This window comes from Ambystoma mexicanum, chromosome 1q (genome assembly GCF_040938575.1).
Source record: "Ambystoma mexicanum isolate Mex_15411 chromosome 1q, UKY_AmexF1_1, whole genome shotgun sequence".
NCBI lineage: Eukaryota > Metazoa > Chordata > Amphibia > Caudata > Ambystomatidae > Ambystoma > Ambystoma mexicanum.
This window is the reverse complement of record NC_090922.1, coordinates 1,391,341,424-1,391,366,821: the sequence shown is the minus strand read 5'-3', so window position 1 is coordinate 1,391,366,821 and position 25,398 is coordinate 1,391,341,424. Positions and strand designations below refer to the sequence as shown.

General features: G+C 42.1%; 1 protein-coding gene across 1 annotated transcript in view; it reads left to right on the top strand.

Moving 5' to 3' along the window:
- Positions 1–22,475, top strand: part of LOC138548034 (cytochrome P450 4B1-like) — a 567,791-nt gene extending 545,316 nt beyond the window's left edge. The window contains exon 12 of the mRNA XM_069642251.1: positions 21,195–22,475. Coding sequence (XP_069498352.1) covers positions 21,195–21,363 — 169 coding nt within the window. The 3' untranslated portion in view covers positions 21,364–22,475. The remainder of the gene's footprint in view (positions 1–21,194) is intronic.
- Positions 22,476–25,398: the final 2,923 nt, after the last annotated feature.

Genomic DNA, 25,398 nt, shown 5'->3' with positions numbered 1-25,398 from the left:
ATTGAAAGCTGTAGCCACCAAGACTGGCTCGAAAAAACAACTTCAAAAGTGTCCCCTGGCAGAAGTCCAAAAAAAAATTATTTCTGGTGTACCGATTATATCCATAGATAGTGGTGCTGATATCATACAGTCTGAACCACACACCACCGCGAGCACACCCTCGGTAATTAATGTCTCGACTCGTATTTCTTCAATTCCACACGTAGCCCCCAAGGAGGCCCCAATTCTGCCTGTAGAACATGATCCCTTGAATGAGTTGGTAAAATTATTGTTAACATCATCTAACAAGATACAACCCTTGCCTGATCTGCAGACGACTATTTCAGCACACTCACAACCATCTTTAAGTATGGAAGCTAAGCCTGCTCAAATAGTTGACCCATTAGCAGGGTGTACCGATCGTTTAACCTCATTAAGAGTCGCGGTAGATGCTTACTTACAAAAAAAAATCTCAGAGGCCCTGCCTGAAATTCCGAGTGGTAGAGCCCTTCCTTCTCAGATATACAAGACACTTAATGAGAGTGTTATGGAAGTACCTTCCTATAACAATAGATCTGGTCCTAGTTCAAATCAGAATCCACTCCCAGGAAATGGTTGTTGTATACAAGATATTGCAAAAGAAAACATCAGATTGAACTCAGAAACTGGCCAAGCTATAAACAACCATCATATGGATGAAGTTAGTACTGCATTGTCAAAGAAGTTCAGCTTGTTTCATACTTTAATTTTGAAGTGTCGTGACGGGTCCTACCCGAAATATGATTTATGTAGGGCAAGTGTTCTCAACATCCTCGGCGACATTGAAGGGTTAGATGCTATTGCTTCTTCTGACATAAATCAAATAGAGTTCTTGTGTGATAAAAATCTCTCCGTAGTAAGATTATGGATTAAATCTGGATTAGTTCGCAATACTCTTTGGAATGCAAGAATGGAATTATTTAATCTTGGGTTCTTGTTAGCTCAAGATCCAGCACGCCAATCCACTAAAGAGTTAGGCAATAAAGATTCTATAAAACTCAAACCTCAATTAGTATGTGGCTGTAACTTCTGTGCCAATGATCCACGCACAGGCATGTTGACTACTGTTAATCACGACTCATAACCATCAATACATTTGCCTTTCACTGAAATCTCACTAGCATGCTGGAATACCCGAGGCTCCTCTCATTTGCAATGGACATTAAATAATCAATTGAACATATATGATATTGTTGTATTACAAGAAACATGGTTATTAAAGTCGCCCGTCTGGGATGACCACGAGCTCAGTCTTCTCCCAGCGGAACATAGTGGCAAAGGCAGACCTACTGCCGGTCTACTAGTTGCGGTGAAAGTGAGCAAGGGTTATAAAATTTCCCCCTGGAGAGCGCCAAATAAATACATACAATTGGTTAAAATATCCTATCAGAAGCGCATATATGCCCTTATTAATGTGTACCGAAACCCTGTAGGCATCACTGATGAAAATTTTTACACAGCTTTGTCATCTCTTTTTGAATTGATCTCTATTCAGGGTAATATATTTGGAACTCTTGTAATGGGTGATCTAAACTTATCTTGTGTCGAGCATAACCCAACGAGTAAAAATCGCAATGGAGTTCGGTGGATGGCTTTTATGAAAGATCTAAACTTAAAAATGGCAAATGGTTCAATTAGAGGAGATATTCCCTCAATGAACACCTGGGAGCGAGGCAATTCAAAATCCACAATAGACTATGTTTTCATATCTAACAATATCTTTATGAATGCCTCCAAATTTGTCATTGTAAAACAAACAGCTAGCGACCATCATCTGCTAGCTCTATCTTGGTCAGTCCCCGCGCCTGACTGCTTAAAATATGCACGTTATTATAAACAGACTTTGATAGTGAATAATGGTAAAAATCGATTTAAGTGGTCTACGAATAATCTGTTGGCCTTGAATGAAGCAATTATACTAAACAACCAAAGGGCACAAGGGGCTACGTCCTATATAGATATTTTAAGCACCTTTGCAAATATCCAGCCTGTTCATGACAGACCATTGAGAAATCATGTTCATGGGTTTGATATAGCTCTTCATGAGAGAAAGAAAGCCTTTCGCAGAGAGATCAGAAAACTTCGAAAATTACCTCTACTTGAACAAACTAAGGCAGTCAGGTCTGCTAATACAAAATATCGAAATTGGGCACGGTCAAGGAAAGCTGCACTATACCAACTAGATAGTGAAAGGTTTTTACAAACATGCCGCAATAAAAACTCTGGTTTGATCTGGGAACTGCTAAACAAATGTGGCACGGCTCCACAAGCGTATTTCCAACTTAATGGTGTTCATGAAGATGTGTGGATTAAACATTTTAACACTTTATATGACGATCCTAAGATGAGTAGCTATATTTACAATGGCAGTACTGCAAGATGTTGGGAGCTGCAATGTACTGAAAATATCATCCAGTCCCTTATTAAAACAGCGTCTTCGTCAAGAGCAGCAGGCCTTGACGGTCTTACTAACTGGATGTTTAAACAAAACATAAATGAATGGGCTCTAATCCTCAACAATGCATTTCAGCACATCTTACACACCAAATGTTTACCAGATTCTTGGCGCTCGTCCGTGATTATCCCTATTTATAAGAAGGGTGATCGCATGGACGCTAAAAGCTATCGTCCGATAGCATTATTGGATGCCCCGGGGAAGCTGTTTACTAAGTTAGTATTAAGAGATTTTGTTCTTTGGGCATCGGCAACTGGTCAATGTGATCCAGCACAAACTGGTTTTGTGGCTGGTCTGGGCACTAGTGTTAATTTACTAACTTTAAATGCTATCCGACAACAAGCCCAGTGTAAGAGACAGCCTAGATATTTTGCATTTGTGGATTTACATTCCGCTTTTGATTCGGTTTCAAGACCTAAACTTATCAACAAGTTAATCAAAGCGGAATGTCCCTCCACTCTTATAGACATCATTTTTGCATTACATTCAAAAACCAAGATCTTTGTAAGATTAAATGCTGAAGGTCTCCTGTCATCGCCTGTTTACACGTACAGAGGGTTAAAACAAGGATGCAGCTTAGCGTCAGCCTTGTTCAACTTTTTTATTAACGATGTTCGCTGGATCTTTACCAAAATAGCGGCTGACGCTCCAATACTGAATGGTGTTAAAATTAGTGCATTATGGTATGCAGATGACCTTGTTCTTGTGTCAAAAACACCCAGTGGTCTACGTAATCTTCTGTCAGCACTTTGCAGCTATTTCAAAGAAAATGAATTATTTGTAAATACTGCTAAAACTCAGATTGTTACGTTTATCCCTAAAGGTTTACGCAAGCATCTATTAGAGTGGCAAATTGAGACAACCCCCATAAAGATAGTTCCAAATTATGTCTATTTGGGTGTTATTTTTGATGGTTGTCCCACTGCAGACTCACAGTTGAATAAAATTAAACAAAAGCTAACCATGGCAATTTGTCAGACCCAAATAATTGTATCTAAGTATGGCAAATTTACACTCAAAGCAGCTCTTCTGTTTTGGAATCAAAATGTTGTCCCAACTATTCTTTATGGCATGGAAACGCAAATTTTACCAACTGCATTTCTTAACCGCTTAGAATCCAAATTTTGGCGAGCCATCTTGCATCTACCGCAATGTATTCCTGGGGCAATGATGCGTTATGAATTGGGCTTAATCTCATTAAGTGCCCATCATAATTGGCGCCTATGCGCTTTATTGCGTAAATGTTTGCTTTCAACACAGGACAATTCTGCCTTGTCGGCCATCTCCAGTTACATACTAAACTCAGCAGAAAAATTCCCGAAACAGTGGTCTTCAAATGTTCTCTCTATTATGGTAAAGGCCGATATTTCTTTGAGCCTTTTATTAGATCATCCAGAGAGAGCAAAGAAGAAAGTCCACATGATGGACTGGATTGAAACCCGAGTAAAGTGTTTAACCTATAGAGACTTTGATCCCGCAATATTTGGTCCTAAATCTTATAAAGACATTGCCTCGTACCTGTGCCTGTCGCCTTCTTCTGCTATTAGATCTGAGATCCTGAGGCTGCGGTTTAACATCTGGCCCACTAGGGAAGTCAAAGTAAGAAGGAGACAAATCACATCAGACTTTAATTGGTGCAGGTTTTGTCGAAACACAACAATTGTTGAAACCTTGCAACATTTACTATTGGAGTGCACAGCCCCTAAACTTCTGAGTTTAAGAAATATGCACTTTGCTAAATATTTTGTGTATTTTTCACAAATAGACCCAAGTAATAGATGGGTCGCTCTGGCTGCAACTGAATGTATGGGTATAAGGATTGCTACTATCAATTTTTTAAAATCTCTAAACCTGGAATGATTGATATACACCATGTTAACCAACACTTTTAAATTGTGAAAACTTGATGTGGAAGATGGTTGTAAGTGTAAACGTTTGTTTTATTGACTTAATGTTTTTACTTAAGCAAGAATGGATTTTTGTAACATGTATAAAATTGAAAAAGTTGTTGTAATACAACTATATTCAATAATAAAAAAAAAAAAAGATTCAGTCCTATGTGCATTCCTATGGGAAGTGATGGAACACATGGGATTTGGCATTGAAATCCTATGATGGATTAAATTGCTGTACGAGAAACCTGTGGCATAGGTGGGCATGAATGGGACATTTTCCAAATTGTTTCCTTTGGAGGGGAGGACTAGGCAGGGTTGTCCCCTCTCTCCACTACTTTTCACCCTGGCCAGTGCACCTTTGGTAATGTGGTTGAGACCCAACCCAACGTGTAATGGTTTTGTATGGCCCACTGGACACAAGGACAGAGTGGCACTGTATGCTGATCGACTCATCTTCTTGGGAGACCCTGCTCGCTCCTGTCCTAGGGTCACACAGATTCTTTGAGAATATGGAATACTCAGCAGGCTTATCGTGATCTGGCATAAATCGACACGATTTCCACTACAAGTGGATGACCTGGCGGTACCCCTGAACTGTAACTGCCATGTAGCTCAAGACACATTTAAATACCTAGGTATACACGAGTGCAGGGACCAGAGGCTGTTTATCAAACACAACCTGGAAACGATACTGCCTGTTTCCTGCAGGATTTAAAACATTGGAAATCATTAACAAAGATGCTGATTCTTCCCAGATACGTGTACGTCCTTCAAAATAACCCCATTATTGTACCCAAATCAGAATTTGATTGAGTGAATGCAATTTTGAGGGACCTTCTCTGGCAAGGCTCCAAACCCCATATTGCCCTACTAATGCTACAGAACTCAGTATGAGAGGGTGGGATTAGATTGCCTAACTTCAGGACCTACTTCTGGGTGAGTCAAATGGCGAAGGCCAATGAATGGCTGCATGACGATCATCATTTATCCCACATAAGGGCGCAATGTGCCTGGATGAGCGATGCCTCACTGTTACAAATCCTGTATGGTGGGAAAGGGATGTATACACCTCCAGTAACCAGGTACTCATTCTACTTTTTGTGTGAACTACAGCTTGATGATGAAGGCAGGGGTTTTTCATTTTGTAATATCTATGCTGTTCCCATCGCTGTTTCCACAAGTAACTGAGTCCTTATGGTTTAACCTTGACCCGCCTTGTGTAGACGAGAATGAACTCCAGCAGGAGGAGCAGCAGCACCAGGCCTGGCTCCAGAGCATAGCAGAAAAAGACAATGGGCCTCATTACACGGTAGGAGGTAACCATGCCTCTATTAGCGGCATGGCTACTCCCTTACCGCATACCGGGTCCAGGTAGGCGGTATGGGGACTTACCGGGTCATTCCGACCCTGGAGGACCCGGTAAGTCCCCATGCCAAATACCATTCCCCATTCCCATTCGAGCTCCCATAGGGCTCAATGGGAATGGGGAAGGGCCTAATAACGGTACCGCAATTTGCGGTACCGTTATTAGCTCTGAAGTCCCTTAGCGGGTCCCATCCTTAACACCTGGTCAGACCAGGCGTTAAGGACGGGACCCGCTGAGGGACCTTGTAGTTGGGCGCTAAGGGATTACCGGCATCGTGACCTTACTGGTACCGGTAATCCCTTAGCGCCTTTCGTGTAATGAGGCCCAATATGTTGGTGTCAATCAGAAAACCTTTGTCTGAGCATTTGATAACCTGCATTTATTCTTATTGAGGATGGAGGTTTTCCCCATCTGGCAATTTAGGAAGAGCTAATGAAATATCAAAGACTCTTGGAGAAGGTTTATGAAAAACAGATCAGGTACCTTTGTACAAAAACAGTCTGGTCCTGAAGAAGATGGGCATCAGTTCTCTTGTAGTCCTAGATGAAAACCTGTCGAAGCTAGAACAAGCAAAGTTCTGTATGAAATATTGAGGAGCTGTATGCACCTCAGAACAACCTTAAATTGACGACTGTAAAGAATGAATTCTTTTGGAAAAACCTGTGGAAAAAGAAATTAAGATGTGTTTTTAGATTAGAAATGTGTACAATAAAGGACAAATATTGTGTTATTCAATATTACACAACACGGAATGTGGAAGTGGGTACAGTAAAAACATTAGTTGTTTTGCACATTGTGCATTTTTGCACCTTTTTATGCATGATTTTGAACATCTGCTTGATGATGTATACAAGTGGAACATCATTTATTCTGGCTGTGTCTAATGTGTACATGTTGTTGAATTGTTATTTGATATTATATTGAATTAATAAATATTCTTTTTTCATATGTTTACCTGCACTGACCCATGGTCTTGGTCGTAGCCCTAGAAATTGAAATACTTGACTCGTGGAACACCACTCTTGATAGAATTTATACACTTCCAGTAACTACACGACGCATTGATGGGACGGGTAGAATCACACACTCTCAAACGCTTTGGCGCAATGCAGAACTCTCAGAAATACATAATATAGCCATACCCACACTGTGGATCTGAAAAAAATATTCTGGTTTTGGGGGATATTGTAAAAGAGGGGAACCTTCTTTGATTCCAAGTCCTCAAAGCTAAATTCGACCTGCATATGACGGAATTCTACAATTCCACTCAACTTACTCATGCCTTGCAATTCCACAAGATACGCCTCCCTACTCACCTCTGGAGCTTAATCTTCTACCCGATAAAATAGAGACCAAAGCTACTTCTACTTTATATCAAGCCATAAGGTCAGTCAAGACTCAAACGTTATTGCATCTCAAGACTCAATGGGAGGCTGATATACGGCCCCTCGATATGGAAGGATGGGCCGAGACATTTATGTTCCCAGGCCAGGCGGAAAACTCATCCAAACTACGCCTGGCGCAAATGAAGATTTTGCATACTCTGCTAGGCACGGATAATGCTTTTTAGATGTAAATCTTCTGATGGCATTTTTTTCCCACATTATCTAGCAGTGTCCTAAGGTAAGGCGATATTGGTATAAGATTTTTGGTAAATTGCCAAAACTAATGGGCATTGAAATACCAGATGATCCAAAAATGTTATTAATGGGGATGTGGTGCGGTTCCTCCCCGACAAGGATTTTTTAGCCACCGATATGATGATTGCCAAACGGAATATAGCTTTGATGTGGAGGAGTGATGGACTACCGAGACATGCTATATTAGTGTCCGATATTGATGTATGTGTGCTGATGGAGGAATGTGTTTATAATTCTCCTGGTTCTCCCTACAAATTTCAGAGCATTTGGGATAAGTGGAGGAATGCATGAACAGATTAAAAAGGCTAAATGATGGGAAGGTAACAATCTATGACAGATTGATAACCCAATTTTTAGTTGTGAAGAATAGGTTATGGAGACGATGTACCATTTAATGACCTTTTGGGAAATACCAAAAAAATATGTTTTACAAAAGAAAAGAAAGATCAATTGTAGAAAAAGTAGTTGATGCAAAGAAATTCTTGTGTTCTGTGCCAGATAACAGAGCTGCCTATGATGAATGTGTGTTTATTGAGGGAGCTCTATTATTGAACGAACAGTGCTCCCAGCGTTATTGATTAATTTTCATATTTTACTGCGTTGTTGTTCTTTCATGATTTTTTTTAACCTTCGAAATAGAGATTTTCTGTACTGCACTAGTCTTAGTAGTCTGGTTAAGTGGGATGTTGGACGTGCTGCTTCAGTGTTGTGTAGGATGATCCAGCTGTGTTGAAGTGTGGTGTCACGAGGAGGTGATAAACAGAGCAAACAATAATGGAGGTGTTGGTGGTGCCGTGAAGAGTGAGGTTTCACTGCGGAGATAGACCAGAGCAGTTTAAGGGAGAAGAGTTGAGGGGCACTGCATGGACAGAAGGCAGGTGCATGTGTAAGGATGGACGTGAAGTAAACAATGAACTAGGAGAAGCAAACCTAGATGTTTAGTGAATCTGAATGCCCACAGACTACCTGGAATACAAGTGACATGCCCAGGATGTGTCCAGCAAGATGTAATATGTAGTGATGGCATAGCTGATCAACTTTCTATCGCAGCACCATATGACCAATTCTGCAAAACATACATGCATCAGCGGCCCATTAAGGAGAGTCAGTGAAGTAAGGAATATCACTGCATGACCATAAGAATAGCCCTACCCCATTTCTGCCTGATATTACTCGATTGACATTAGCTTTTTTAAACCTCCAAAACAAATTAGTTTTATCTCAAAAAATGAGATATTTTCAGCAGCAACCAACGACGCGTCAGTGTGAAATTTTAACAAGAATACTCTACTCTCCCTAACATATACCTTGGGACATTCATAAAACGTCAGAGATATTTTCCTAGACAAGTTTAACTGCTTAAGGTGGCCATCAGCTCTGCACTTGCCTCAGCAGGTACGCAAAATGTGATGGATGCAACACGTTTCCTCATAACCCATATACTTGATCTTTGAAAATTATTGATTTTTAAGTCATATATGCCAGTACAGATTTTGTCCAGCCATACGTAAATCAGTCTTGATCCTGCCACAAATGGAAAGAGTCCAGCCAGAACTGATAAGCCACGTCTACTCTGCACCGAAATCCAATAACCGTAGACACGTTTTGAGGTTTTCTGAGCATCATCAGGCATAGCTGGATTCCCCAGGCTCCCACGTTTGGGGATAGCACCCGAGTTCCAGGTGAGCTTCAGGAAGCATGGGTAACTCCCCAAATTAAGAAACCTTCATTAGATCATAATGTATGTGCACATTACAGACCTATTTCAAGTGTTCCATGTCGGTCTAAAGCATTAGATACAATTGTTGCCCTACAACTGCAAGCCTTCGTGGAGGAACATCACTCCCTCGGGGACCAGCAATTAGGCTTCTGGCCCTCAGGGGCACCAGGTTAGGCTTAGTGGACGGATTGGAATATTTATTGCAAATTCTTGATTGCGACAATATTGGTATACCCATGCTAATAAATCCCCTGACCGCTTTTCACCCCCTTCTCCACCTCCCATTATTTGCCATTTTATGGAGGTGGTGGGAGTGGTGGATAATGCTGCAAATTGGATGATTTCCTTCCTAGAAAAGAAAAACATCTAGGGAATGGATTGAGCAATTTGACTCCCAGTCTGAACCAGACCCTTATGGGGTCTCCCGTGGCACCTATCCTCTCTTTGCAGTATATACATCAAACCATTAATTACATTAATGACTTCTTTTCTAGGTGTTGAGTCTCAAAATTACGAGGGTGCCACTCAAATGATCTTCTGGCTGGAAGAAAACCAGGAGGAGAATGTTATCCATATTGAATAAAGGTTTTATGTGTAGGAAGACTGTATTACTGACAACTGGTTAGGCTTAAATCAAGACAAATCAGAAGTCCTGGATACCCCACCTCATACCTTGTATAAGAGCCTGTCCTTGTACCATGATATCTTTGTCGGGTCATGCGGATATTGTACCTAACAAGGTAAAAACCCTATGAATCGCTCTCAATTCCACCCTGTCTTGTGATGCGCAAACAATGTATCAAGTGCAGCTAATTACTTATTTTTATTTTATTTTATTTTTTAAATGTGTAGAGCACCCTGGCAGCCAAGGGCTTCGAGGCCCAGTTGCAAGAAAGTGTCTTGGTTACAGGAAGGGTACTTTGCTCTTGATGCTCCTTTAGACGGTTCAAACGATTGCTTTACTTGACCCACTATCAGTGCCTAATTTGTAAATAAATAAGTACCAGGGCCCAGACATGTGCCACATTGGGAGTTCCAGGCCACCGCCCACTGCTGCCACACCCACAAATTATAAACATCTTTGGGGTTCCAGTTGCTCATTGAAGGTGATGTGTCCACCACCCATGGCAAATGTATGTTTTACACATACTAGACAACATAACATAACATAATTGCTGTGTCTGCACGTGCTTAACCAAATCTTTACATTCATCATCCTCACTATCAATTTCCCCTGATTCTATAGGTGGCAAATTGAACATTATGAGTCACTCCACAGAAAACAGAGCAACATTGATTTATTCTTATACTTAAGTAACGGGCAAATGCAGACAAAATCTTTACTTAACTGCTTAACTTGCTACTTAAAAAACGACAGTATAGAACTTCTCAGCGCAGGCACTCCTCCCTGGTAGTGGTCCTTTCCCTGCCCTTGCCCCTCTGGTGGTGCTGTTGGCTGGTGACTGTCCGGTTGTTGTCTTATCTGTGCCCATTTCATTGATGCCTCACTAATGGCTAAGGCATCTGTGTGGTACAGATCACAGTCATGTGCAAGTGTGTGCTTGAGACTCAATGAGTTGGCGGCCTGGCACATGCCTACATATTGATTCATAACAACCTGGATTCATACCACAAGAAAAAGGGAAAGTGACCAGGTCAACAATTCCCTCTATGTGCTCGCTACATGCCCCTGCCTGCTAGCTTCCTACCTTCACCTACATGTGTGCACCTGCATGACAGCTGATCTAGTGAGCTGCTGTGATGGATTCCCATTTGACAAGGATGTAGAAGCCCTGGCTTTTTGATTTTTATTAAATTAATACAATTATATGGTTAATTACATCCCTGGAAGGGTAACCTGCCCATCAGATTCCCATTCATAGGATCCATGTCAAATGCTTAGTGTACACATGTACCCTGCTGCATCAGTAACCTTATCTGCAGCACCAGCTGTTCAGTGGCATCGAGCGGGTTCAGAGGTCACAGGTGCCCATTTGACAGCTGCAGTGACAGCCAAGGCTTTGCAGCACAGGGGCTACATTTAAGATATGCACCACTTTCCAAAAATAACATTACTTTAGGTATGTTGTCCTGGAGGCACGTAAAACTTTTTAAGTAAGCTATACCTGATTTAAATGTGTAGAGCCCAACATTTCTCATAGTAATCCAAAACATATCCGTTTGATATCACACATGTGTCAGCCCTGAGCCCAGCACAGCTGTCAACGGGTGTTTATTTATTCTCCCTAAGACAGAATGGCTTTGCTGCTGCAAGACTGTAGCCTTGGGGGGTAACCCTCTTTGTTCCCTTGTAGGTGCAGGTAACACACTCCCCAGAGAGACATTGGGGTCATTACGAGGTTGGAGGTAAGGGATTACTGGCACCAGTAAGGGTGCCGATGCCGGTAATCCCGTTACCTCCGTATTCCGAGTTCCCTTTGCGGGTCCTTCCTTACCTCCTGCTTTTAGCAGGAGTTAAGTACGGGACCCGCAAAGGTACCTCGGAGGTAATTATGGTACCGTAATTTACGGTGCTATAATTACCTCCTTCCCCATTCCCCTTGAGCCCTATGGGGCAGAAATGGGAATGGGGAAGGGCAAAAGGTGAATGGGGAATTACCGGTCCCTCCAACCCTGGAATGGACCAGTAATTACTCCATTCACCATGCCGGATTTGGGACGGTTTTGGAGGCAACCATGGAGCTAATTACTCCATGGTTAGCTCCAAACCCGGAATGAGGCCCATTCACTGCACAGGAAGCTGCCCTGGGAATAGAAATCAAATGGCACACCCATTCACAAACAACTTGGCCTCACACCAGGGTGCAGCACACCAAAAGGGCCTTGTTCCTATTGAGAAGGGAAGAGGCAGGGTTAGTGTAGACAGGGGGAGCCCTTTACAGGTCAGTGAGGGTTCCACCATCTTGTTTCTCGCTGCCTCTATCTTTCCTTCCTGTCCCCTCCACTTCCGTTAGCACAAAGCACTTTGGGTGTGATGTCAGAAAGCAATGTCCACTTGTTCTTAGAACAGTGATTAGATCCATAACTCAGGCTAGCTTTAGTCCAATATCCTGTGGGTTTTTGTATTTAAAAGAAGTTGTCTCCCACCCCTTTATTGATTCATATTTGGACACTTAAGGAAGAATTCATCAGACCCCTTTTGGGATAATTGATCACTCCAAAGTCCTCGGCCAGTGGGTTGAAGACTGAGTGTCGAACGCAGAGGCAAGCTCTGTCCCCCACCCATCCCCAGGGACCAATGGGGTGAACTGCTATTGGGATAAGTCCTGCTTCTCTGCCGGCTACCTGTCACTAGTCACTCTCAGACAAGAGGGCGCTATTCATATGCAATAATATTGTCCCATAAATAATACCAAGAGGTTTTCCATCAGTTGGCCATCATAGCCTCATTCCAACTTTGCTGCATGGCTGGTATAGTCGTCTTTGACCATGCTTCAAGCTTTTGGAATTCACTAAGAATGGAGTAACAACTTATTGAATACATCTACAGTTTAGGAAAAGGCTAAACCCTGATTTTCACACAGGAACTGGCTCGTATCTTCTTTTCAGTGCGTGCAAGGAAGCGCAATATCATTTACAATATAAACTAACAAAAGTTCTAGTACACAACAGAAGAAGAAACTGAGAAAATATGCATGACTAAACTATGAAATAGGTGATTATGATCCAATGTGTTATGCTATGTGCACACCAGAATGTGAGCAGCATATTTATTATTGTTTGTTTATTTATTTATAATGCGCACCAGACCCGAGGGTATCAGGGCGGAGGGACAAGGATATTATTAGTTTACAAAGTTACAAAATGCAATACAAAATACAATGTAAAGTACAGTTAGATAGTAATGACACGCAGAAGAGGATACAATAAGTATGTTACAAGAAATAAGTTACCAAATTCAAGGTCATCAGTGACAGTATATTACAGTAGTGAGGTAGTTAAATACAGTACATCTATGGGGGAGGTAAACAACATATATACAAAAAGACAGTACACATTTGAGGGGGCCGTACTAGTGTTAATGATTGTTTTCTTTGAACCAGTTGATAATGTGACGTCTGAAGTTTGAATAAGTTTGGTCCATCCTTAGAGAGGGGGGGAAGGGAGTTCCAAAGTTGGGCATCTTTGACTGGGAAACTGTTACCGCCAACTTTAGTCATTTTGAAGGTAGGGACTGTCAGGCAGTTGGCGTAGGCAGCTCTGGTGGGTCGGAGAGTAGGTTTTCTGTTGATTCTGTCTATCAGGTAACAGGGGGCGGCGTTGTTTAGACACTTGAAAGTTAATGAGGCAGTTTTTAGCATGATTTTATCAATAGAGGAGAGCCATTTAGTCTGCCTCCTTACCACCGAGATATGTTCTTTTTGGGCTATTCCTAACGCTGCTCTCAAGGCATTGTTTTGCAAAGTTTGAATTTTTGTGGTGTAGTATTTATTGGAGCCAAGGTATAGGGCATTACAGTAGTCCAATTTGGACAACATAAGTGCTCTAGCCAATGTGGTACAGCTGCTTGTTGAGAGGAAGGGTCTGGAAGATCTAATCAGCTTACATGTGGTAGATGCAATTGCATTCACCTGTTTTGCCAAGGTATGGCTAGAATGTAGGTAGAAACCTAAAGTTTTTACCTCCTTAGCGACCTTGATCGTGTTGCCGTCAGTATCAAAGTAGGTGTATTTGTGGCCGTGTTTGTTGATATTAGTCGTGGTCCCCAGAATAATAAGTTCTGTTTTGTCATCATTCAGGCATAGACCATGGAGTTCCATCCATGCCTGAATGATGAGGTATATTCTATTCACCAAGGCCAAATCCTTTAATCCCCTGTAAGCAGTATGAGAATCTGGTTGTCATCTGCATAGTTAGTGTAGGTGACACCGAGTCAGTTCAGATCATCCAAAAGGGGCTTGGTAAATATATTATACATGGGAGGGGAAACGCAAGACCTCTGAGGAACTCAACAGGTGATCGGAATCAGGTCTGCTGCTGCAGTGGCAGAGAAGACTCTCATCGTTCTACTACTTAAAAATGATTGGATCCAGGCTATAGCTTTTTGAGAAAAGTGTGCTGCTGAGTCTAGATGGTTACAGAGAACCTTGTGGTCCACCAGGTCAAACGCTGCTGAGAGATCTAGAAGGAGTAGTAAGGCAGATTTACCTTTATTTCTCAACTCGTCGACCTGGGCTTTAAGGTCGATAAGTGCAGTTTCCATGCCATGCTGTGGCCTGAATCCTGATTGTCGGACGCCAAGAAGTTGGTTCTGCTCAAGGTATTTCTGAATTTGTAGGTAAGCCACCCTATCTAGTATCTTTAGGAGGAATGGCACCATTGTGATGGGCCTGTAATTCGTGGGTATGGGGGGGTCAAGCAATTGTTTCTTGAGGAGTGGAAGGACCCAAGATTCCTTGAGATTACTTGGGATGGTACCCGAAGTAAATGACGGGTTGATAAGCTTAGAGATGAATGGTGCTAAGTCTCTGGCTGCGTCTTTTATGATTTGGGCAAGACGTTTATCTCCGTGACAACTGAAGGGTTTAAGCGAGAGGATGATTTTTTCAACCACTAGTATTGAGACTTTAGAGAAGTTGAAACGTTGTACTGGTTTAGGTAGAGTGGGTGTCGTGCAGGCTTGTGGGGTCGTAACTGGTATGTTAAGTTTTTTAGTAGCAATTTTAACTTGGAGGTGAGCGATTTTGTTGTGAGGGCCTTCTGTACGTCAGAAGACCATGGGCCTCATTACAAGTAGAGCACAAAGGGATACCGGGCACCGGTAATGACACCGGTGCCGGTAATCCCTTTGCGCCCTACTACGAGTTCCCTTTGCGGGTCCTTCCTTAACGCCTGCTTTTAGCAGGCGTTAAGGACAGGACACCGGGGTCAATAACGGTACCGTAAATTATGGTACCGTTATTGCCGCCTTCCCCCTTCCCATTGAGCCCTATGGGGGCTCAAATGGGAATGGGGAATGGTTCCCGGAATGGGGACTTACAGGTCACGCAAAGGTCGGAATGACATGATAAGTCCCCATTCTGGGAACACGGACCCGGAATGCGGTAAGGGGGTATCCATGGCCCTAATAGCGCCATGGCTACCTCCTACCTCGTAATGAGGCCCCATGACTTATCTTTAACACAATGATCAAGTACAGGGATCGGGTTCTCAAGTTCTTTCAGGATTGCAAACACGTCCTTGGTGCCTGTGTTTGCTTGCAAGATCCTGTTGTTGTAAATTTTCTTCTTAGAGCGCCAAATTTCAGTTTTGTATTTAGAGGAAATGTTGATAAGATTAGCTTTATTTGCCTCAGATGGCACTAGCCTCCTGATGGCTTCGCTTTTACGTTTTTCTTAGTGCTTTTAGATATGGAGTAAACCAGGCATTTAGATGTGCTCTAGGTTTGCTATTCCTCATTTTTAAAGGGGCAATAGTGTCTGGGGCTTCTGTCATGACTTTGTTGTATTCGTTCACTAAGGCCGATGGATCAGAGGTATCTGGTAGGGAGTTTAGCGTGCGGAGTATTAGAGGTAGTAATTTGTCAGTAGTTATATTCTTTTTATTCCTTGTTAGGGTAGGGGGTGCTATAGGGTTATTTTGAATTGTGGGAATTTTGGCATCTAATGTGAAAGCTATAAGTGAATGATCAGTCCATACCTGGGGGGTGATGGCTGCGATGGTCGTGTCACATTTATAGTCAGCCACCCAATCAAGCGTTCTGCCCTTCTCGTGCTTTGGTAGTGTCACTTTATGCTTGAGGCCAAGCGCAGTAAAGACATTTCCTATAGATGTTGCTTGTGGGCCTTTGGGGTCGTTGAATCCCAAGTTCAGACCCCCCAGTAGGAGTACCTGTGATGCATTTTTTAAGTTATACAAGAGGATTGTGGATATGTCCTTCTCAAATGTGCCAATGGGCCTGGGGTTCTATATATCAGATGGATGGTGATGGTTTGGGAGTTTGATATGGGTAGCTTGGCGGTAAGGGATTCACAGGAGTTGAAATGCAGAGGGGCAGCTTGTCTCATTGCTAGACTGGATTTGGCTATGATAGCTATGCCACCTCCGCGGGTTTCAGCTCTGTCTTCTCTGAGAATAATGTAGTTATCTGGCACTGCAAGCATCAGGGCTGGGCCTGCAGCCTGATGTAACCAGGATTCAGTGATGGCCAGGAAGTCGTAATTTTCTGTTTGGACCAAGTCGGCAATCTCTATTGCATGGGCTACTAAGGTCCTCACATTTATTAAGGCTCCTTTGAGGTAGGGAGCAGGAGTCACTGTCAATAGGATACGAGAGGCGCTGCTTTTGAAATCATCTGTTAAGGATGAATGTTTATTCTGTTTGGGCATCATTCTAGAGTTCGAATTGGGAATGGTACCTAGGCTCTTTTGATGTGATATCTTGTTTTTTCAGGATGTTTTCTTTTCTTATACTCTACCACCCCCTCTGGTCCAGTGAGTGTGGCCATCTAACATTTCAATTTATGTGCTCCCCTTACCAACCTTTATCTAGAACCCCTCATCTTCAACACACATTTGCAAAGCCATCAGTTTTGGGTTTTGTATAGGCCATGCACCTGCCTTTTCTAGATGCAGATTTCATATGCTATGGTATTCACAGTGGTTGTCCTCTGTTACCACATTATGGCCAGGTGCTTCCATCATTTGGAATGATATGCCCAGGTACTAACGTCACATGGCAGGTCGTTTTATCATATCATAGAGCCAAACCTCCACCCCAAAGGGGGGTCTAAAGGCCCATGTTGGGCTGTTGCTGGGTTTGTGGTAGCAAATAGTTCTGTACCTAAGGTAAGGCTGTGGGAAAAGGTGGGTCTTTGCCCTTTAGTTTAAGAGACACTACTACCCCGAGCACAATGAAGGCTTACTATTTGACAGTAATATTGTTGTGGGTCTCTCTTCTGGGTGAATCTATGTATCAATGCATATTACCCTCGTAAGAATTATACGCATTAGATGCTACCAATATCTTCCCTACAGAGTTTTATTACTAACCCAGCCAGTGTTTGTACTTACCATACAGTGACCTTGGTGTAGGTGTTGTCCTTGCACAAAGTTGTGGTGATATGTACTACATTGGATGGATTTTCAGGTAGGTGTTGCTAACAGAAGTTCCTTTTTGTTACTCTATGTCTCACCGCTGAACTCTGTTGAGGGAATGTTTTGGATACCCTTGTTTTTTAAATCTGTTCCTTAGTAAAACAGACACATTCTGTAGTCCGCTTCGTTTGCAGTTCACTTTTGGTTTGGGCTATTAGGTGGCGCTTGCCACCAAACTCATTAACCTCTCCAGAAAATTCTTTACACCAAAAAATTGCCTCACTCTGGCCAGAGCTATCATAGGCAACACATTGGACTATTGCAATGCCCTCTTAGCAGGGTCCTCTACAATAAAAATCAACAAACCTCAACTGCTCTAAAATAATGCTCTCAGAGCTGTCTGGGGCATAAAGCGCTCCAATCACATTTCACAAATCAGACGGGAGGCTCATTGACTCCCCATCAAAGCTCGTATTGACTTTAAACTCCTGCCTATCACCCACCACTGTCTACACAATACTGCCCAGTAAAACAACGGTTCCACCGTGATAGGAAGCAAGTTCTAAAAAATCTCAAAAAATAGTTCTTAGGATTTCAGTGTTATGGTTATTTCACTGAAGCTCAGATGTAAGCCAAATCAAAATTCTAGAAGCCAACAAGGAATTATATTGGGAAATATTTGGATTTATTCAATTAGTTACAGAAAAAAAAAACATATAACAACAACATATGTGCATATTGGTACTCACAAAGAAAAGAAAAAAAACATATTATGACATAATTCAACCAAATCACACTTAAGCAAATAAATGATATCCAAAAATAAATAGAGTTAGAGTCAGAAGAACGTGTGAAAAAAACATTTGATAAAGAAAAATAGAATTTGGAGAAAAAAAGAGTATAGGGACAGGACAGAGTGTATTCTTTCTCTTTCTAAACTCGTAGGTTAATTGTCCTTGATCACTCTTTCTTCATAATTCTCTTGGCAGGTCTGCCTACGTGCTGGTGTCCAATTGGTCATCTACCACACGTTTCGGCAACAGTGTCTCCTGTCGGCAGTGGTTTCAAAGAATCCCTTCCTCAGGGCAAGTTGTCCCTATGGGGAAGCAGACACAAAGAAAAACTAAAATTAATTTCTTTTGGCTTACTGAATCAGTTTAGCTAGAACATCTGAAAATTAATTTCGTTACTATTTGACTGCTTAATAGCTATGGGTCCCTTACATACAGCTTACCCAATCAATGGGGCACAATCTGTAGGGAAATCGCCATGTAGGATCCTGTAGGAGCAAATGCTGCAAATCAGGTAGGTAAACTGCTGGCAACCCAAAGGTGGAGTTTCCAAGTCGATGTCTTCGGTTCTTGTACATTAAATCAAATTGTCGAAGGAAGTGAGTAATGCACGGTTCTGTAATTAAACAAACATAAGTAATGTTTGTGAGGCTTTGTGTGGGTAAGAGAAGGACGAAGCTCGCCAAGTGTTTAGCTGCAAGATGCCGTGGCAAAATGTCAGCAGCTCATTCTTATAGTTAAGCAAACTTGAATATTGTTTGTTTAGCATCGTATGGGAAAAGGGAGCGGTGTTGCCCCCCTACCTCATGAACCGTATCACTAAGAAACACAACACACACAATCTCTGCTCCTCCTCCACATCTGTCTTGCACATACCCAGATTTGCCAGGAAGAGAGCTGGAGGTACCTGCTTTACCACCATCGCGCCCGCCTCTAGAATGATGACAGTCATACACTCTTCCGAAAGAAAATAAAATCTGCACTATTTAACAAGTACATGTAACTCGTACAGCCCACTGTGCATGTATGATCCTGACTAACTATTTATATAGAAATGTAACCTTGCTGTTCTTATCATACTGTAACTTACTATGTACTGCCTTCTTAGCGCCGTGATACCCCTGGGTCTGGGAGCTACCAACAAACACAATAAATACATAAAATAAATAAAATATTGCATTAGAGCACAACTAGGGAGAAATGGCAAATGAGGAACGACAGAAAGCTTGTAGGTGTTGTTTGGTTATTTGCCGCCCATGTCCATGCTAATCCCTATAGCGATTCCCACCTTGTACCTGCCCCTCCTCACCTAAAACACTTCTTCATGGGAACTCTTTGAGCTCACTTTACTTAAGCCTTACCATCAAACCTAGCCCTCAAAGTGCCTGCCTGTGTTTATTCAAATCAGTCTTCCGAGAGTTAATTACCAAATTGGAGCTTTTGGTGTAATAAAAATGTCTTAACCAGGTCCACCCTCAGCCACTCGATGTATAAGCACTACGCATGTCTTTCACTGAAGTCCTGTTAAGAAAAACACATTGGCAAAGCCAACAGATTTGGCTTGTGTATAAGTATTAGTGTGTAAGTGTTAGGCATTTGCTAGGCACTGCTATTAGATGCCTGTGCACTTGCACCATTTTGTACCTGCTACCAACAATGCTAGTTAATACCACTAAGGCACTACGGGGGGGGTGTGTAGGGGGGTATTTTTGTGGAAAGAGAGCCTTCGTGAAATGTCATCCAAAAATCTGCATTTTTATCAAATTCTTTGTTTTCGAGAGTAAGTAAGTTCCCAGTGTGTTGCAGGAATGCTCTTGTCTTGGTTGTGAGTGATTTATGAATATCATCTATATCTTGACATATTGTCAGAAGTCTGAATTGTCCATTGTTGCGACTCCATGAAAAATGAGCAACATCGTTAACTTCCCTTTTCTGATGAACTTTTTTATTTTTCAATGGGGGATTCCATCCCGCAATCCCACCTTAGCGTTCAGCCCTTATTTGTTTTACCTTCTTACACTCCCCTTTTACTTTACATTGTTTGATTTTTCGGTCTTTTCCTCGCCTTTCATATCAACCATATGTCTATGGTCAGCATGGAAAGTCATCAAAATGGGATTGGTAGGTTTGTTATTTCCTTTATAGTTTTCTGACCATCGCCCTAATCCGTGATCCACATGGCACAGTTATGGGCGGCGCAGTGATCAAATAGATTTCTTTTAAAAAAGTCTTCAAGCCAGATCTGTGGCGTTCTGAAACAGTTTTTAGAAGAATCTAGACCAAAGGGGTCCTGAGATTTTCTTGGAAGTTGAGGCATGCATATTCCTTTGCCCCAAATCTCTTTTTCATTTCCTTTGAAGGATCATGACCACATTTTGAGAAGTCCTCTGTTTTACGAGCTGTCTTCTGCTGTATTGGATTAGGCTGGATAGGGGCTAGCAAGAGGCAGTGAAGTCCTCTGCCTTTGTGAATGTTGTACAGATAGGGCAGCGCATTGAACTCTGCAGTAAGCTATCTCAATAGGTTAATGCCCTTGTTGCAGAGATCTGTTTGTAAACTGCAGCTCACTTGTTTGATGCTAACTAGGTAAGAACAGCTCATTGTTCTGACATTGCTACAATTAGTAAACTTGAATTTGGGAAAGGTAAGATTTCATGTGAAACAAGCGGAATCAGCCAAATATCAGGCATGGCTGGGTCTGCCTTTTATCATTCAGAGGTCAATGCATTGTGTGTTATTGAAGTTTAAATATTATATTATGGGGAATTTATGCGAGACCTAGACCTCTGGTAAGACTGTAGGTCTGGGGAAGAGTCAGCCATGCATTAGGTATGCATGAAGCTTTATCCTGCTGAGTTTGATCCCATGAGGACCACTAAGGATACATATTTCATCACTGAGAGTGGGCATGGCTGCAAGCCAGCAACCTAGGCAAGGCCAGCAGATGTCAATCATTCATGATGCAGCCCACCCTCCTTCTGGCATTTCTTAAGTGAATAGCTTTTAGTCGGGTAGTATTGCACCTTTATGAGATCGGTGCATGTTGCAAACGCACATGTCTAGAGAATCTTCAAAACTGGAAATCCATAGTACAGTTAACATTCACGTGATTCGGGGTTCGGCTGAATTTATTCACCCATGCTTGTTCCGCCCCAAAGGTGTAAATGTATTGTTACTTTGAATATTCAATGTTAATATATTTTATCCTAGAACAACCTTCAACAACATTCAGATTTTATTTTATTTTGACAGGAACTGCATCGGACAAACCTTTGCCATGAATGAGGTAAAAGTGGCCATCGCACAGACCCTGCTTCGTTTTGAACTGTCACCAGATTTGGCCAAGCCACCTATTAAGATCCCTCAACTGGTTCTGCGTTCCAAAAATGGCATACACCTTCATGTCAAGAAAATAGAGTGACAACCTCCGAACTCGGAATGGCCCGGTAATTCCCCATAGCTCCATGGCTACCGCCACACTCGTAATGAGGCCCATTGTTTTAAAACATATATTTTATTGAGGTCCATAAGCATACAAGTCTTCCAATTAATATCATGGAACATTGTTGTCTCTGTCTTCCCTTTGTTCCCCCTCCCTTGCATCATCACGCCTTGAAACGCTTGTGTAAAGGCGCATTACAAATGCCATATCATATCATATATCATATCATAAGAAACGTAGAAATGTAAGTAATAGAGCAAATAACTTATCTAACAAAAAGTTACACAATATTAGAGCCTCATATGGTAATAAAGACCATAGATAGACAAATACACATGGGTGCAGTTTAGGATAAACTAATAGTGGTGATATAACACATAACCAGAGCTTTAACAGACATGTGACAGACAGGACGAACATGAACTAAAGGAGGGGCAGGGTATTCACTGAGTTGAGCAGAATGTCATATCTATTAATTAGCAGCCATACTTTCTAAAAATTCTAAAAATGGATGCCTCTAAGAATGGCTGCCAAGGGCAGAACTTTTAAAACCACAGGTTCTACAAGGATTAATATTCCAATAAATCTACATTTTCTGTAAGTTTCAACTTGTTGATGAATTCAAAAACCTATCAGGATAATCAGAGAACCTGCTTCTCTTTCGCTATCTGTCTTTTGTAGCAAGACATTGCAAGCAAGGTTTTGGATGCAACCCTATTAGCCGGCTGCTCTTCGAATGGTAGAACTGTATGTCATTAGTGTATGAGGTTACCTGGGGCGGCGTTCCATTGTCTGGGATTCCTTCTGTTTCTTGCAACATGATGTTGTGTGTGTTTTTAAAGGAATAAAGCTATTCTACCATAAATAGTCCAACACGACTAATTCTTTCAAAAGTAATGTTTTTCTACACACTTGTATAAGCATTCTTGAATGACAGTAGGCGCTGTTGCAAGGCAATTTCAGAAGGGGGCCAAAGGTATTAGAAGTATGTCTTTACGATGTTTGCTATACTTAGCATCTTGTTGAAGCCTTTTTTCGCTATTATAGAATTATTAGCTCTACTGCATTGTTGATGCTTTATATATGATCAATAAAAATTGAATTACAAAAAAAAAATCCTTTTAAATATCTCTTCTGGTCCCATGGCATGGGTGAGTGTGGGAAATAAAGAAATCGCACTTTATCAGGGATTTATAATTAGCAGAATGCCGTATCCGAAATGTGAAGCTACTTCAGCTAAGTTACATACGCCAAAGCAGCACCTAGTGTCCATCACTGGAAGTTGACCTCCATTTCAGAGCCACATGAGCAATGCTTTGTGGGTATGCAAACTAGATCAATTGCAAAACTTGAATTCTGCAAAAATGTTGTTGTGTTATATGGCTGTGGTATGTTATGCATAGCTTTCTCAACCCGAGGCAGGCAGGTTTGTAGAAAGCAGGCAACTGCGTACGTGTTTCACCCTTATGAGGGATCACCAGTTCAGTATAGTCTAACGTCTTGGGGGTTGGCGCCTTGGGGTGCATTTAAAAGTTATGGTGGGTTTATAAATGCTTGAAAAAAAAACATTCGCCTAAAAAGTAAAAGCAGTCGAAGCCTAAACTAAGTCACACATTTTAGAGGAATTCATTGTGAATGCTATGGGCAAAGCGAAATTTGGAGGCTTTTCTAGAATGAAAGATGAAATGTGATTTTGACAGTATTTCCTTTTGCTCTGACTTTCTAAACGTGGAAAATTGCATACAGAGGACCCACCAGCATGTAAGTGGTAAGGAAAAGGTGACCCTTCCCAGCATGTAATTACCAACTTTAATAAAATGATACGGAAGGATGAAATTGTTCATATGCTGAGTGTGACCGTGTTTTATTTACAGATAGCGATTTATTTACAAGCTGAGTCAGAGCGATTTATTCACAGAATCAAGACCATGCTGCATGACCCAAAATGCAAGTTTACCCCTCACACTTTGGCCCACGTCCATTTGATCAGACCCCCCTGCCAATTTCTCATCTACTGGAATTGTTCATCTGTTCCTCTAGAGAAACAATCGCAAATTGTACAGCTGTTTCTCGGAAATTGTGCTGTAAAATGCCCAATTACATCACCTTTTCAAAATGTTATGGGAGAGTACCTCCCCCACCAAAACTCCCTTACATTGCTTAGGGATCCCTTGCAAGGCTCTGTCCCTTGATCTAATTTGTAGGAGATCTTAATGAGCCTCTCCTGAAAACATTCATTTGCCTCTCTGACTTTGAATCTTTTACAAAGCCAGTGCATGCGATCAGAAGCTGTCCTCCATCAAACACTGTCCCTGGCACTGGCCTATGCATAATATCAGTGCTGGCTGGTATGTTTGGGTGTTAGGTTCCAGGAACAACCTACTTGTTTCTATGTTAGATGAAAGATATAAGGTCTGATTTAAAAATGTACGTACATCTTTCACCTAGTGCAGTGTATCCTTGTGGCAGTATGCTCTAGTGGCAGATGCATATGTTAATCGCCCAGGCTGGCCTGGCAGGCAGTGTAATGGTGTGTGCTGCTTTGAGGTGTTTGGCAGCCATCTCACCGCGGGTTAGACGGGACAGCCCTCAAGTTGTGTTACACCACTGAGGATTCATCATGGGAGGAGAGGAGAGTTTCGCCTGGAAAATTCCTTTAAGGGAGTTTAACTTGAAGGTGAAAATACTGGAATTCGACTAGCAATATCTACAAAGGGTCACCTTCTTAAAGTTCATGGTACAATCAGTCTACATCACTATGTGTTTCGCAACGCCAACATGTTTCGTTCCTTTGTGGCATTAGCAGAACTTTTTCACCAGGCAGGCAGAGTATTGCTCACCAAAGGTTGGAAAAATGGGGAAGAAACAATGTCTTAGTAACTAAAATATGTTTAGGGGGTGTTAGGAGTGCTCAGCATGCACATATATCTGGGGCACATAGCTTGTAAATAGGTTGGTCACACTGTTTATGTTACATATCATTATCGCTGTTGCTACTTGGATCCAACATAGAACCTGGAACCTCTGGTGGGTCTGGAGTGAAGTGGAGGTTCCGGGTTCCAAGAGTTAACAGTTGGTTGGATAGGTTTGAGCTGAGGGGATCGATGCCAATAACCGTCCCTATTGATTGAATAAAGAATCAATAGTTATACCTGAAAACGTCCTCCTGTGTATATGTCCTCCTACCTAACAACTGGCGATGAGCTGGTCATAGTGGCAGCAACCTCCTGCGATGAAGGTGCCGCGCAGGCTCAGATGCTGAATTTGAAGGCGTCTGTGTTACTGGCATCCCAAATTGTCTCTGACACAAGTGGGAAGACTCAGTTTCAATTTGGGCGCTGCGCTGAGGCTGCAAAGTCAAAATACTGAGAAAAGAAGACCCAAAGTGCGAGGCGAACAGCAGTTGATCGCACGTGGGGTAAGTAGAGGGCTGCAGCTAAAAAGCACTGACCGCACCGACCCCACTGCTATTACGGACCGCAGGGCAACATTGGACTGCAGCGTACTCTCTGGTGCTAGAGGAAGGCACCCGAGAGCATCAATATGCATGCAGCCATCTTGGACCTTGCCTCTTTGTTTTTAGACAAGTTGCTTCCATGGTGATATTCACAGCGAGCAGGCGGCAGCAGAACTGAAGGGACACAGTGTTTCAACAAGCACCCTGCAGTACCCTGCACCCTTTCAGTACAGAGTTGTCTGACAAGGAAGTGGTAAGTCAGACACATTAAGAGATACGTGTGAGAGACATTCTAGTAACAAAGCAATCACAAGGACAGATGTGGCGATATATTTTTAAGGGGCATCTCAGTAATAAAAGCGTTCACAAGGACAACCAGAACATAATAAAATACCCACAGGAACATAGGCAGATTACATTGTCTTGCCTGACATCACTCAGAGCGTCCATTTCAACCAATGTGAACCAGGCAGATTTGGTGCTGGTCACCTGCTGAAGCTGTGGGGCCAACACCACCATCAGTATATTTTAAGTTACATTGGGAGGGATGGCCAATG